The 17,317-nt window shown below is 39.4% G+C and overlaps 1 protein-coding gene across 2 annotated transcripts in view; it reads right to left on the bottom strand.

The window, feature by feature from the left end:
- The window catches only part of SEMA3D (semaphorin 3D), a 212,171-nt gene that overhangs the window by 106,631 nt on the left and 88,223 nt on the right, over positions 1 to 17,317 (bottom strand). For both annotated transcript variants that reach the window (XM_088468794.1, XM_088468795.1), the window contains one exon: positions 14,807 to 14,970. In XM_088468794.1, coding sequence (XP_088324920.1) covers positions 14,807 to 14,970 — 164 coding nt within the window. The remainder of the gene's footprint in view (positions 1 to 14,806; positions 14,971 to 17,317) is intronic.

Below are 17,317 nucleotides of genomic sequence, written 5' to 3'. Positions count from 1 at the left end.
TAGGGCATCTTGGCATTCAAATCTGCATGCAGCACTAAAGACACAGGAAAAATGCAAACAACAATGGGTGTAGATTACACTCCATTCCTAAGTGAATGCGGCTCAGGCTCATTGCCTGTCACACTATCATATTTCTGTCTGCAATAGTAAACCGTTCATAATTGAGCAGTTATGCAGATAAGCCTGTTTTCTGTCATTAGCAATGGAAATCATTCTATTTAAAGTTATACTAAATTCTTTCTGAAATAAGAACTACCTGTTCTAGTCAAACCTCATTATACATAAGATGGAGCAATTCTTCCTGTTTAATTGTGTGCTTACAAGTATGAACATGCCTGTCCATGGTCAGTTGTACATTTTTGTGGGATTAATTTCCACATGGGCACCATCCTCTCTTAAAACTGTCCCTGATCACACAAGTATTGTGTTCTGTGAAAAACCACAATAATACCTGTTGCATACATACTGTATGTTAACAAACCACAGATAATAAAATATTTCTCCACATTTTAACAGTTGATGATGGATCCATATCTTTATTTATAGTCTGTATTGGTTACTAGTGCCAGTTTCCAGTCTAAGCTATAAAGTTACTATAATTTGTTGTGACAGTCCTATATGTATCAGAACTGTAACAAAAACATCTGTTTCCTGACCTATTTGTGCCAATGTCTGGTTAACAATCCAAGCATAACATTTTTGAAATGTAAGCCACTTTTCCAATGTTTTTATACACCGATAGATGATTTGTTTGCCTAAAATCTTGATTGTGATTGTGAAACCTAAATTGTAAAGTGGTATAGAAAGCTCAACTGACAAAGATAAATAAATAAAATGGCTGAAAATGAGAATGAGGCAAGGTGGGCACAAGAACACTTCCTGTACATGCCAGGCTGATGTTAGTTTTATAAATGAAAGTTGGCTTCCTTTTGAGATGCAATCAGAAGTATAGTATTTAGTATGTGGATGTAGAATTTAGTATAACACCTACAGTAGGCACTTGTATAACTTAGGATCTTAGCAGCACTTATAGCCAGTCAGCAGATTTCCCCGTAAGTTACAACTTTGTTTGTCTTGCAGCTCCACACAAGTAATGCCTATCTCCAACCTCAAGATTCTTCAGTGTTTAAAGATGTGTATGAAATAATTGAAAATGGGTATGGTCTAGATCAGGGATGGGGAACCTCAGGCCCAGGGGCCGAATAAGGCCCACTGAATCATTCGGTTTGGCCCTCTGAGCTTTTTTCAGCTAGCCTTGTCTGGCTAGCTTGGTGTCCTGATAGGCAGCCAGAATCTATGCAGCAGTGCCGCTTCTGATGGTTACACCGCTGCCCTCACTGCTCCCCGGAGCATCCTTGGGATGCTCCGGGCATTGCAGTAATCACAGGTGATTGTAGGCCCGCCCCGTGTGACATCACACGAATGGGGCGTGGCTTGCACTGGGCCTGAAAATAATGTTATTTATATCAAAATGGCCCTCGGACAAAAAAAAGTTCCCCACCCCTGGTCTAGATAGACCTGAGATTTGGCCTAATATGCCCTTATATTCTAATTGGTAATATTGGTTGGCATGCCATTATCTTGACATGCAATGCTGCAGTTACTCTTCTTTCTTTCCCATAGCAACATGCTATTGTAGACATGTTGATCTTTTGGACCAGTTATGTCCACTAGTTTCCAAGTCTAACATTTGACAGCCATCAGCTATGGAAGCAGAAAGAGACCAACAATGCAACTAATGAATGCACAACAACTATTTCACCTATAATTGTGCCCAAACTGTTATATGCATTTTCACTTAATTACACTGTGTAATCTACAATTATTTTCTTAATTTATTCATTAGGTCAGTAAGCAAACAAAAAGTTAAGTCATGCAAAAGAACAAATTGATAAAGAACAGTACAAGGGACTGTATAAACAGGCTTATACATGATACTAGTGAATATTAGATTTTCATTGTAATGCTCCATTTAGACTTTCCCAAAGTTAAATACCATGAACAATGTGTTTTCTTAGCTCAAGTATAAGTTACATATATACACATTAATGTGCAATATGTAGCTGGCAGAAGAATATTGCAATAGCATTCAGAAGCCATTGTTAATAAACAAGATTTTTTTTTATATATAAAAGCCCTAGGCCATTTTTCATTATACGATTTGCTAACTTCAAGCTAAGTTTTGTAACAACGAAGAAAAATTATCTTTTATGGCCATCAAGGCAAAGACTCTGATGTATAGTAAAAGACGGTCTTAGCTGTTTATTAAACAAACAGTAAATCACACCAGCAAAGCCGCTGAGTTGCGTACAGGAGAATCCACTCTGAGATGACTGGAAACTGATACTGTCATAAATATTTCGATACAACAAAACCGGCAAGTGAGCCATTGTTTTCCCATTTCAGACTTTTAGCAGTTGTACAAATCTAAACATAAAAATGATTGTTTTTAATTATATTCTGAATTGTAGTAGATTGCAGATTTTATTAAACACTATTATATTAGGTTTACGTCATCTTTATTTATCAGTTATAATAGTATAGATATAACACTGGGCATGCTTGCTACATTTATCCCAAGTACTACTTTATCCTACATGGGCTAAAGTCCTATTCATTTCATCTACTGTATGTGTGGTCTATCAGAGAGACTCAGTTTCCAGGTCAAATTCCTAAAGCTAGATTTCATTTAATTGAAATCACTCTCCAGTGATTATACAGCTAAGGGTTTGTTTCAATGAATATGCAGGTTGTTGGCTATATCTGTGCATTAGTGATATTAGCTGGCAAATATGTTATTTCTCTACTTTACATTTTTTGGCACAGTATTTATTTTGTATTTTTTACCTCACATAACAAAAAACCATCAAAGTATGTCGTATAGAGAGTATTAAATGTAGTGAAGCAAATATGTTATTTTTATGGGCAGAAAGGATGTGAAAAATATCTAGCTATGAAAATCTCCTCATCTATTATAGATTCCCCCTTGAAGTAAAACATCTAATTGCAATGCAGGAGAAGCACAGAGAAAAGCAGAGAATGTACATTGTATGTCTGTGACCAGTTATACAAACCCAAAAGGCACAAGCGGGATGGAAAGTCATACAGAATGCAAATCTGTCTGTACAATGAGTTTGGAAGATCAGCAATATGAGCTTTACACAATAACAAAATGGTAGATTCTGGTGTCTGATATTTACAGTAGATATACTAATAGCAGAATTGGCTGTACGTACTGTACTAATAGAAATAGGACAATCGGTTACACTAAATAGAGCCTTCTCTCTTTGCTGACCTTACGTAAAACAGGAGCTCACTGGTGCTAACTGCCCTTCTTCTCCTTTGAGGAGCATTCATGGATCTGTATAGTGTGCATGCTTAATAGGGCAAGCTACAGATTTACACCCTCTTGCTCCAGATAAGGTACAATAAGGTAAAGTAATATGGGCTGGTTACCCAATATATTTATTTGGTTTTCTTCATGATAAATTAAGTTTTTGGGGCCAAGTTATATGTAAAAATACCTGTTATAGGTAATAAAATGTACTGATAGGAATGGAAGCTTTGTAAATCTTACATAGGTACATTGGAAACTAAAACTGTGATGTGTTTGACAAGTTGTGTACAAAGCACTTTGTAGATGTTGGAAACCTTTGAGAGAAATAACATGGAGAAAGCTTCTGACTGTCACTTTATAGACTGTGCTAGATAAATGATAGCTAGAAGTTGATTGGTTGCTACAATATGGTCAACTTCTTCACTTATCTCTCTAGAAGGTTTGATACATTTCTCCTTCAGTGCCATAGGAAACACTCCATGACGTCTGCTTATGTTGTTTAAAACAGTACGGATGCAAATGTTCAGTGTATGTGTATAGAGCATGCGCAGAAGCAAGTTTACATGTATCTCCATCCTATTCTGAGTTGGACAGAACTTGTCCTTGTCTGTCAACCTTTGGAATAGGTTGTATTGGTATGGGAACTGGGTGGTGACAATACTATTGAACGCAACCATCTAACTTGGGAGAGTCATGGGAGATTCATTGGCGTGTATCTAAAGCTCCATGTGACCCTTGGTCACGCATACAGGGAGGGGAAGACTGTTTCTGACAGATCTCTTACACCTAGCAGAGGGCTGGTGCAAGTGCCAATACTAATGATGATGGTTTCGGCAGCTGGTGTAAAATCAGTGGGTGGCACAGGTTCCTGCTTGCACATGCACAAACTCCTGCATTGGTTGAACAGATACTCACAATAGCATAAGGTAGTATATCTGGCTTCTTCAGCTACCCACAGTCACTGTGCACATGACTCAGAATCAGACCCTTTACGTGTAAGCTGTGGATGGCCCCAAATTGACAAGAAACCTCCATGTTAAAACAATATCTTGCCACTAGTCATTGCCCCTATTATTTGCAATGTTCAAGGTACAATGTGTTTTTTGCAGATGGACTGCTGGTCCCAGCGGACTTTGGATTCCAGAGCACAATGGTGTCAGTAATCATTGTAACTGGAAGCAGTACCAGATTAATGTACAAATGAGCCTGGAGCTGAAATTTATGAAGAGCCTATTGCGTGTCACTGTAGGGGGTGTGAAAAGCGATGCAGCTGTGTGACTAGTGATGTGAGAGTGTAACCAGTGTGGGTGTCGTCTACACAGTGGTGAGGTCTGTGCAGTGGGTGTTGCTCTCTCCATGGAAGGCATAGCTAGCTCCTACCTTAAACCACTTTATAGTGGAGCTATAAGAAAAAAAGGTTTGGCATCTATTCACAGTGTGGGGATCACAGCATCTCTGTGAGTGCTGGGCATGCCCCCTAGAATGATGGAAAGGGGAGTGTGCCGTGATGCTACGTACCTACCTCTGAGAAGCCACTTCGGTGCATGCAGATGTGCCCTCCTCCTTGATTGACCCCCTGCCCAATCAAGAAGCTAGAATAAACACTAGAAAGCATTACAGTGACTGCCATATATTACAGCAAACATTACAGAGAGCATTAAAGTGGCCTCCATAAAGAACAGAGGGGGTGATTCATCCTCCAAAACTATTGCTATCACAGCTGCTAACATGGTAGCAGCTGCGACAGCACTATTATTGTAATGTAGCAGGAGGCACCACACTTCCTGCATGCATTACTGTTCCAAGCTGCGTCCATGGATGCAGCATCGGAACATCTGCGTGATCCTCGGCCGGCTGAGTGACCAAGGGGTCACACTAGCCGACCGACGCACATACACAAAAGAGGCCAGAAAATCTTCGGCAGTCGATGGAGATTCTGGCCTCTTCCCTCCCCCCAACGGCTTCAAGGATGCACGTGAACACGCGATTGAGCGTACACACTATGCGATGTGAAAGATATGTCATTCCGATTTACCTTAAAATTACATATTGTCCAATATATCTTCTAATGTGTACCCAGCCTTACATTTACAAGGTACTTTAGGTGGCACGAAGGTTTAAATGGGCAGTATTTTAAGAGAAAAAAACATTCAACAAAAGGCACAGTACATATATTTACATTACATTCCCTAATCACAGATTGAACAAGGAGCCTGTCTTTTTCTCCCACTTCCTGGATGCTGTCTCAGTGCAGGTCCCACTTGCCTGCACCCCAAGCACTGAATAAACCAGAAAGCACTGTTCTACTCACCTACTCTCGTAGGCTCTCACTCCTTGCTCACTCTCTCTTGCATAGGGGCTCTGTCTTATGGGTTCCTTGATAAATTCTCACATGCTGGCTTGTCTGCTCCGCTCCCTCCTGCTGCACTTCTCTCTTGGCAAGCACTGACTCCTCCTCCCTATCCAATCACCGGCTGGCCCCCAGGCTGAGGTTGAACCCAAAGCCTGCTCTACTCTGGAAGATTGCTGTTTCAGGCTATCACAATGATGTCACTGCCAGGGCTCATCTGCCCAAATTAGTGACAGCCAAGACAAACCTATCACTTGCCACCTCCTTGCTGCACACTGCCAGAGCGGTGGTGGATCTTAGATAGCAATGGGGCTGAGCTTTGGACATCATGGGATGGAGCTTTGGACGGTCTGGGGGTGGAGCTTCAGACGGTCTGGGGGCAGGGCTTCAGGGCTTCAGGTGGCACGTGCTTTGGACACCGGGGGCAGGGCTTCAGATGCTACCGTGCTTTGGACGTAGGAGGAAAGTGTGAATGGGTGATGCTTTAGGCGGCCAAGAGGTTAATGTGCTGGGCTTCAGGAGGCTGGTGGTGATGACAAGGAAAAAAATTCCTGTCAACAGTCTCCCCTGAAATGGATCCTGTGGGCTTATTTTCATGGGAGGCCTGGAGCTGAAGCACCACCCGCCCCATTGTTAATCCGGCCCTGACTGTAAACCATTCAATTTGGGCATATGAGGGCTTGCTGTGGCATGTATCTTTCCAGCATATAAATACATGGTTAATCTATTATCAACCATTATGTTACCCCCACAGTCGCTACACAGGTTAGAGAAGAGCCCTCTCAGAATGCAGCTGTTTCTTCTATGGGAAAGGTTCACATTATTTGTGGGCCTGATTCCCCATGGAACACAGTACAATGCTAACTGTCCTAGGACTGGTGCCTATGCTGTGGGGAGGGGGGGGGGTGGATTCACATTATTTGTGGGCCTGATTCCCCATGGAACACAAAACAATGCTAACTGTCCTAGGACTGGTGCCTATGTTGTGGGGAGGGGGGGGGGTTGGATTCACATTATTAATTCATTATTTTTTAATTTAAAAAAACTGTCACAAACACATTGGCATAGGACAATGTTTAACCACAAAACACACTGCTTGGATTCTTAGCCTCCAAATAGCTGCTCATTGTGTTATGGAACAGCATTCATTTTATTAGAAGCATTTATTGCCTAGATTTTCCTCAAAATACTTGTAAAAAAAAATAATGTATCAGTGATAATGGTGGTATTGTTAAATGTTTTAATTATAAGCAGTCTAGATTAAGTACTTGATGGCATAACATATCCATCCATCAACAATATGTCATTTCTTTTTTCAGATGTTAAACAATGTGCTATGCTACCAATGGTAAAAAATTCTTATCTTCTTTTAGGGATTAAACTAGTAACTTGTAACTCTGATACTTTAAACTGTTTGTGATTTTGCTGGTATTCATACTCGATCCAGAAGATAAGAAGCATTAATGTGCTGTCTCTACTATGTTATTAAGATGAGCTTTTATAATATAGAGCTTTTATAACATAGGTAGCTTTTAACTCCTTCATGGTTAAGGATTTTTCACCTCTGGACTGAGCCTATGTTATTTTTAGAGTAGTCGCATCCCAATAGCATTACTAGTGATTTATTTGTACAGTATCCATAAAAATCATACATTGATTTATTTAGAAAATCTATCCAAAATGGGCCAAAAGAAAAGTGTTTTGTTATTACATTTTTAAGAAAGTGAACTAAAAGCAAATGTGTGTATTTGTTTGTTTCTTGCCATCGCTAAAACATTCTTTGTGTTTCTTGTTTAGGTTAAACCACATTTCCAAAAGAGCAAAAAGCAGGATTGTACACATTGGTTTTCAGAGAAAACTCTAGCCTTGAAAGTGATGGGGTTTTTTTGTTTTGTTTTTGTTAGAATTGTTTTTTTTTTGGTAGATTGCTCTGTCTTTAATGGAATATATAAAATGTGTAGGATATCCGATTTTTAACAGACAACATATTATTTAAAATGTGGGCACCTTTTGAGTTTATAGAAGCTATGATTGACAGAGATCTGGGCTTTATAAAGCCCCCATCTCTGGACTTCACAAAGGTTTCTGCAGTGTAGGCCTTTATTGTCTGGTGATTACCAGACAATAACTATGAACAGAACACATCATTTAAAAGAGGGAACTACTGTACACTTTCAAATGAGACTCTTGGATACATAATGGCATACTTGCCAATTCTACCTGATTGTCAGGGAGACACCCTGAAATAGTCTCAATCTCCCTGATTGCAAGTTACCCCCATTATGAAGCTGTCATTTAAAAAAAACAAACAGAGATATATACATTGAAATGGGATCATTAGTATAATTTACCTGCATTTCTTATAAGGCATAATGATCCCTATAGCTACATGCCTTTTCTGAAAAGTTTCAGTGTGTTTTCTTCAACAAGTAGATCTTACTAACTGTATTTGGGCTCATTTACATGTGTATATAAATCAATTTTATTACACGCCTCTAAGATGTAGCAGTACACGTCCACTTTACCACTGCGCTCATAGGTGTTACTTTCACAATCTCCATGAAATGCTTTTTCAAAAGTAGGCAAATATGTATAATGGAGAAATATGAGCATTACCAAGCTCTTTCCCTATCTCCTGACAGCTTAATATTTTCTGTAGTGTAGAATATTATTGTCTGGATATCATCAAACATACCCCTTCTAAAGACCCCTCTATTTTAAAGGAGAGTACCCTAAATTTGTTTAAAGACTTTATGAGAGAGATCTCAATAAATATTAGCACATAATGTCCAGAAAATGAGAAACACATTGTATTAATTCTATTTAATATATTTTTTGTTGTTTAGTAATTCAAATTTGAAAAATAGGAACATTTCCAGGGACAAATCTGGGATTGTTGCTGGCAATTATGACAGGAGGAAGTGATGACTAGTGTATGGTATTCTGCATCCACCTTGATTCTAACAGGGGGGAATAAATGATAACAAGGGTCAAATGTAATAGGGTGAGAGTTTAGAAAATGTGAGAGTTTAGCAGTAATCTCTCACACTTTTTAATCTCGGCCAATGTAATAGAGTATGAAAACATGCAAACTCACATGTTTTCAGACTCAAAAAACTCTCATGATTTAAACTCTCATCCAGATGTTTTCCCATTTTGAAGATAAAACTCCACCAATGTGAGAGTTTACTGCTAAACTCTCACATATTACATTTGGCCCCAAATGTTCTCATCATCCTGCTATATTTGAAAAGGTTAATTGTTGGCCACAACACAGTCACTTGTAGGCTAAAAGTGAGGATTTTACTTGGGTTTGGACTGGCATGAATTGAAATTAAACTTTATATACCCATACTGTAGTAATTAAAAATAATTATTTAATTGGTTTAATACATTTTAGATTTATTTAAGTGGATTCTCAGTCAAGATTATTTTTATGAGACCCGGTTTGATTTCTGACCAATGTTTAGCTTCTAAGGCTTGCACTAGACAATTTAATAATCAGTAAAATGTGACAGTTTATTTTTTTCAAATGTCCTTCCATTAGACAATGAAAATGTACTTTTGGCATGATGCAGATCAATACCACTACTAAAAAATAGCTGGATGCCTTGAACACAGCACTCTTTCGGCACTAATCTCTATAAGCATGCTTAATACAGGAGGGATATAACTATATATAATAGTACAAATGGAACACAACACTGGATTTTCCACGGTCCAGATATAGAACAACTGAAAATAGCTGGAAGCAGATGGCCTGCTATTGCCTCATACAGATTACACTAATTTTTCACACAGGCACACTAGATTACATTTCTGAATAGTATTTTAGTTCAAAGAGCACATGATAAACTAAATTGACAGACAGGTATTTACTGCAGGACTGGAGATGAAGGAAACAGTTCACATGATTTGATTTTTCAGGATGCAGTCAGGATACCGGCGGACACTATCCCACCCAGCGATATCCGACACTGACAGACTGAGAGGGAATTTAAGATAGGCGTCGAAATCCTGATGCCTATCATTAGCCCCACTACCGACACCCGGCATACTGAATGAAGGTAAGCCGGGTGTTTTAGCATCTAGCCATGGGGGGGTTAGGTTTAGGGACCCCCAGGGGGTCTTAGGGTTAGGCACCCCCCAGGAGGGTTTTAGGGTTAGGCACCCCCCAGGAGGGTTAGGGTAGGGATAGGAGGGGTTAGGGTTAGGCACCACTAGGGGGAGTTTAGTGTTAGGCACCCCCTGGGAGGGTTAGGAATAGGGTGCAAGAGAGGGGGTTAGGTTTAGGCACTAATGGAGGGAGGTTAGGGTTAGGCACTAGGGGTAGTTAGGGTTAGGCACCACTAAGGGAGGTTTAGGGTTAGGGGGGGAGAGGGGAGGGTTAAGTTACTTACCAGCCCCAGTCGGGAATTAGATCCGTAGGGGTTTCACTGTTGGTATTTGATCCGCCGGCATTAAATTTGTGAAACAGAAGTTTACTCTTCTGCCACCTGGGCAATATTATTATCTATTAGTCAGAAAACACAGAACCATTTGCTATATCATACAGCAATTTGGCTTTGTGTTATCTCTGCAAAGGATACAGGATATGTGACCATTTCCCTCTTTGCAAGGTGATTTTCTGAGGATCATGTAATATTCCAGTAAAGCATTAGGCTCCACAGTAGTGCTTTAGACTACAAAGGGGGACATTTAAAGTTGGACCATAGTAAATTTTTGTTGGAAGAATATACGCAATACTGTATTGTGCATGCGTACCAAAATGCATAAGTACAGTACCTAGGACTTGAATATATCTCAGAATTGCAGCAGAACAGGTATGGGCAAGTGTATAATTGGCGGCAATTAAATTCCCACTACGGCAATGTAGCTCAAGGGATGAGTGCCCTGAGTTATTAAATTGCCTGTATCTCGCCCTGTACTTGTACAGGACGAGGAGTTGTAGTATACAGCAACTAATGCCTGGAGCTTAGTCGCGCTAAACTGCATTTTCTGACTTAAGTGCCAGTTGCCATGCTGTTACACCAGGTAGGGTTTACACTCACACCTCAGGAAAGTGTGAGCAGAAATCCTTTAGTTGTGGATTTATAGTGCAGCCAATTGAATAGCTCTGGGCACTCATCCTTGGAGCTACATCACCACGCTAGGAATTGAATTGCCCCCAATGAGACTTCCCCAAGTACAAATGATAGGTGAAAATGTTTGCATTTCTGAGAGGTAATTGGGAGTCAACAGGGCCGTAACTAGGGTAGTGTGCCATGGCACAGGGCACTGCAGGGCAGGGGGAGCTGTTTGGGCCTGTCAATTTTCCTGTTTATTATCATGCTCACTTGTAGCTTCCTCTTCTTTTATCCCCAGCATCACCTGGCCTCCTCTATCTCTTCCCTGGCCCTTCCCCATGAGGCCATAACCCTTTTTCAGGTGCACTATTTAAAAAATGGAGGAGGGGGGGCAATAATGCTCTCTCGGGCACAGGGCACCAAAAAGTGTAGATATGACGCTGGGTGTCAACCAAGGGAACACATGAAACTGTTTTGACTAGTGGGAGTGTCATGAGTGTGTATGAAACAATATAAAAGAGCATGAGAACTTACATTCAGATGTGGCTGGGTACAACTGAAATACCCTTTATGAATATGTAACCTCCTGTTATAAGTCTAGGAGAAGAATATATAGAATAGAGTTAGTGAGTAGGATATGTATAGATATTGAGTTTTATTCATATATAGATATGCATTTTATGTCACTGTACATATATGATGTAAATGTGTAGGTATGCCATTATAATTGTGTGTGAGGAGCTGTAGAGGGGTGCATTAAAGTGGCACACGGCTGAGGAAGTGCCAGAAAACACAGAGAGACATCTGAGTGTTCAGTACAGGTGCTGGAGGCGGAAGAAGCCTGGGGCAAGTTAGGAGAGATATAAAAAGGCCTAACAGGAGAGTCTGGGGGGGGACGACAATGGCTGAGAAAAACATCAGTACCTAAGGGAGATAGTTGGAGTGGATGTATTCGGCATCCTGGCAGTCGGGGGGCCGGCGGTCAGAATACTGGCACCGGTATCTCAACTGCAGTCGGAATCCCATCTCCAGAATTCTGACCTCTGACATCCCGATGGTAATTATTAGGGTTAGGGGGAGGGTTAGAGTTAGGCACTAGGTGAACAGTTAGGGGTAGGCTGTGGGGGGGGGGGATTAGTGTTAGGCTGCGGGAGGGGAGTGTTAGTGTTAGGTTGTGGGAAAGGTGGGTTAGGGGGAGGGTTAGGATTAGAATATATATAGAGAATATATACTAGGATACTTACTAATTCTTTCAGGATTCTGACTGCTGGCATCCTGACCGCCAGAATCCCTTACCCAACCTGGTTGGAGTGGGACCTAAGTGATGTGAGGGAGCAGCTCTGGGAATCCAAGGAAAATGCAAAGGAGTCACAGCAGTAACTGAGGAAAGAGCCAGAGTAGCTCACTGACACCGCTGCTGTTGTTGAATAGCCTGGCAGTCAAGTTAAAGAAGGAGTGCTGGTCAGGGGTTCTCCTGCTGTTGGAGGCCAGAGGGTGTTGCCTAATGCTCACAGGTAGAGAAGTGCAGGCTGGGATTGAAGTAAACTGCCCCACTAACACTGAATCTAGCCAGATGATGCACAGTAAGTGAGAGGCTGGGGAAGTTATTTTAGGACTACAAATCCTGACCGGACCTTGCAAATAAGGAGATACTGTATCAGGTCTGTAAATCATAGAGAGAGAGTGAGAGAGCCAGTTTAACTGCTGCCTGCAAGGATATATGTATATAATATTGTACTGGCTAATGCTGACATAGTACCACATCATCCAGTCAGCTGAACAAATATTTTTGTTCTCACGGAGGTTACTGATGACTGTTCCTTGACATTAATATTAGAGAGTGTTTCAAACATAAAACTACCATCAGTCTATTTGGATATTTAGAAATTGGATCACCGATATAGAAAAATCCCTATTCTGTATTTATAGCAACACCAGTGCTAGAGGCATCACATTTATATCTGTGGAGAATAATACTGATATTCTACTATTACTTGTAATGGTTAGGATTTCATGGAATTAAACCTACTACAGAATAAATATAAATAGTTTAATTACTTCCAGAAGAGCGAGAGAGAGCAGTTCCTAGGACATTCATTTATGAAATGTCAAGACTACAACACCGGGGTTACTACAATAATATAGGTGCACCAGCAATATTTCAAAATATTGGGCAATAGGGATTATTTACGTGCATATACTGTATATGCCTATATTTATAATTGTGGTATACTTATACAGTATAATCCCTTACCAATAGGAAGTGGACAAGTTTTGCATAAGTGAGTGGGTGAGTGAGTGGGGTAAATGGTAGAATCTCTAATCTGTTGTGGTAGTAAGAGGAAGGAAAGGAAATAGACAGTGTAAGAGGGACGTAGTTTTAGCATGTAAATTCCTAATGGGAAGGATATGGAGAACTATTAAGTAGTATTAGAGATTTGTAGAGCTATAGTATTAAGGGTAGGGATCTGGTATTAAGGTTAATGCATTTTTAGTAGTGAAAAAGAAACTTTAATCTCTAAGGGAAATTTAGGAAGGACGTATAGATATGACAATATTGCTATTGTCTTCCTCTAAATTCTCTGTTAATGTGTTTCCTGATGACCTATATATATTTCCTATTTTAAATTATCTAACTCAGGCCTCCTGTGGAATAAAAATATCTAAATTAGGTGTGTTGTGTAAATTAATGGGACTAAGGGAAGTAATGTGCCAACCCTTCTATTTGTGTTGTAAGGGTTTCCCAAGCCCATCCTTGGTGAATTGCAGAGACAGTACAGCAGCTTGGATGGAGTTCCTAACCCTAACCCTCCTCCTAACCCCAGTACTTACTGTCGGGATGCCAGTGCCAAGATTTTGACAGGTGTCGGGATTCCGGCGGCGCCATTCTAAGTGCTCGCTTCCCGACTGTCAGGGTTTTGACTTGATCCCATCGTACACACTAAGGCTTCTGCACTATTCTCCTTCATAGGCAGCTTTGCCAAGATGCCAGGTGTCAGCAAACAGAGGACACCGATAACTTACTGGACAAATGTATGTAATAATAAACACTTCAGTTGTGCTAAGATATATAATTTAGCTGCGGAGCAAAAAGGCTATGACAGGCTTACTTGCTGTCTAAAATTTCATGATAGGAGCAGTAATTTTTTATTTTGTACAGTATGCAATAATTTCACCAAAATTTTTTGTAAAATATTTTTTAGTTTAGGAGAGAGCTCTGTGCTGTCTCTTCGAATCTCATCCCCATGGTAATGTAGGTACACTATGGGAATGCACAACCTCAGACCAAATGCGCCTGCTTCGCAAATGTGCACCATTACCACGTGTCTACTTCTAACTTCCTCTGGATAGTAAGGACTTGCCTCTGAGTGTCTCCCAAGAGGAGATTGTGCCAGACACTTTTGGGTACACTGATAAACCAACTGTGTCACCACCACATACCACCAGGCGTACTCCAATACCACCACTGCATGTATCTGCAGGTGTGTGCGCCATCCTTCCGCACACCACCTACATTAACCCACTCCTAGCTGGTTCTGTCTTATACTGCATGTTCTTGCATTGTCCTGCATTAACCACAACCTGCTGTTCTACCTGATTAAGAAACCAAACCTTGGTTAAGCTATTCATAGTGAGGACTGACCTCCATTACACACCAATGACATCTATCAACATACTGTAGATTCTGCCAATATTTTTGACTTTTCCAAAATTAGTCAAGACAAGTAATAATTTATTTTACTAGCAGATTAGAATACAATATTTTTACGTTGTGCACATTGTACATGGAAACAAGGCAAAAATAAAAGTACAGTATTCATGATTTTCCCAAAGGTAACCATATTGCCATGAAGTGGAACAGCACCAGCAGAGGCCTATACTATAACATATTTCTGCTTGCATCTAATGAGAAAAGCTCTCTGTCATTCTGTGTACATATAGTACATACAGCAGATCTAAGCCACTGAAGGTGTTCACGGGGGAGTGATTGCAATGTACACAAATTGTTTGAAAAGTAATTTATCAAAACACCATTGATATAAACAGACTGACCTTTCTCATATTTTTGTTTAAATCAACTAGATTGAGCATGTAGATATGATCCTTCGCTCCAAGAAGCAATTGACTCCTCTCTTCATCAAGCAATAGGGTTTGAAACCCCAAGCTCTCAGCCGTTGAGTCCAAGAATGGGATACAGCTGTTTGATAGAAGTAGGTCTGTGGGAAAAGGAATGCCGTCTTTAGAATGAAAATGTTTACTTATGACTCACTTGTTTCTCTTATAAATATGTTAAGCCATCATAAAGGTTACAGTTCAGATAACCAAATAACATATTCCTTCTGCCTACTGCAGTGCATTACAAATTCCTAATCTTGCTAATGTATGCATCTCAAAACAGTATAATTGGTATAAAAACTTTACTTACAGCATTTTTGCAAATGGCATGGCTTTATCATTAATATGCAAACACTATAAGTATCTGAACCATTAATTAAACTATAGTACAGTTCATACCAATCTCTATTTACCTCCTTTTCTATTGAACACTGCAACCACCCAGCTACAAGTCACTGTAGGATCAATAAGAATTTTCTATCTCCACACATCTTGTTATCAATCAGTATTGAATATTTGGATTAATGCTAGCCACACATGACACAAGGTTTATAGGATTGATTGTTGAGTAACAGGATCTCAAAGCACTTTTGTCACTCCTGTGGATGGGGAAATTGCACGGAGCCAATCTTTTATATGTTGCATTAAACTGATTAATACTGTTGCATATGGCTTCCTAAGCTGATCTTCACTTCTGTGCAAACCAATAAACAGCAGGAACCCATTGAAAATAAATATAACATTCTAAAGCTTGTTACAAAGGAAAATAAACAATAATGGTTTTCTGAATCATTTATAGGCTCAACCAAAATCACAAAACATTTATTATGTGTAAGTGAAATGATTTCTTAAAAAAGAAAAGGAAAACGCAAAACATTATGCAACTTTGAGGAGACCCTTGAACAACACAATATAATTAATATGAAGTCAAAACTAAGAAACAGATAAATATCGGAATCGTGCCAGGAACATCCATGCTCCAAACAACAATATATTGAGCAATCTTAGGTTTATGCATTTGCTTCCAACAAGTACTTCCAATGAAAGCTGTGGCTAGAGAAACAAAGATTCAGCCAATATTACTTAACAGAATATAAATAAATAAAAAAATTAAATAATGTGTGTATGTCTGTTTTAACAAACACTATAAAATGCCACAAAATGAGATGAGATATCGACATGCTTTATTTTATATTGTTTTGTATGTTTTTTTAAACAAAAGTATCAATATATCTAATAACATTGATTGATTTATGCACATGTGTACTGTATGTATGTACATTCCACACATTCAATAGAAAGAGTGCAAAGGGATGTTCTCAGATTTACAGTACTTATTGTAAATGCCCCCAAGAAGTATGTATTATATACATGCCACTATGAAAATATGACGGTGTATAGTTCGTCTTATACATATAAGAGATACAATGTGGGCAATTTGAAGATCAGAGATGCTGGAGATGTGCCGTTGGAACGGTGCGGTGCCTGCAAAATGGTGTTACTTTACTGTAACTCTACTGTAACTATTTATTTATTATCAGTTTCTTATATAGGGCAGCATATTCCGTTTACAATTGGAAACAACATTGATAGAACAAAGCTGGCTAGTAACAGACAGACATAAAGGTAAGAGGGCCCTGCTCGCAAGCTTACAATCTGCAGCCACAGATTGTAAGCTTGTAAGCGTGACCGCACATTGCTTGGAATTCAATAGCCCCCTATGTTTATTATATATGACATGACAGATCAGAATGCAAAAATAGAGTGTGATCCAACTCTGTACAAATGGATTTAGAATACCATAGAGTACAGTACCAATGTTTAAGAACTTATGTTCTGCAGTTGGCAGGATTAAACATATAGGTTGTGATGACCTCCAGAATAAATCTTCCCCTCTTGCCTTGCAAAAGTTGTCTAATATTATACTTTCTATATAAATGATGAACCCCTTTCCTTTAGCGTTTTCACATTTTTTTTCCTTGCATCATAGAATCAAACTTCATGTATTACTAAATTCTTAACACCGATCAGGACAATAAACTCTAAAGCTTTTTCTTAATTAATTACAAAGAGCAACAAATGATAATTGATTACATAATTATTCACCACTTAGTACACCTAAATAAACCCTGGTGCAATCAGTTGTCTTCAGAGGTCATATCGTTAATTGATTGGAGACCACCTGTGTACAATAAGAATGTTTTAAGTGATGTAAAAATAAACACACCTGTCTGTCAGAGATCCTAAAGTCAAAAAACATTCAAGGCAAATTTAAGAAAAGGCTATTTAAAAGTAACAATCCGTAAAATGATACAGACTTTTATATCACTAAAGAATGGTCAAGTCTACCTTAAAGGAATGGAGAATAATATGTTACAACTGCAAATTTATAAAATAGAGTAGGCTTTCCTCCTAAGCTGAGCATCCATGTGAGAAGGGCTCTTAGCT

Source organism: Taudactylus pleione, unplaced genomic scaffold, assembly GCF_031769625.1.
Source record: "Taudactylus pleione unplaced genomic scaffold, aTauple2 ptg000086l, whole genome shotgun sequence".
Classification (NCBI taxonomy): domain Eukaryota; kingdom Metazoa; phylum Chordata; class Amphibia; order Anura; family Myobatrachidae; genus Taudactylus; species Taudactylus pleione.
The sequence above is the reverse complement of the archived record's forward strand: the minus strand, read 5'-3'. Positions and strand labels throughout refer to the sequence as shown.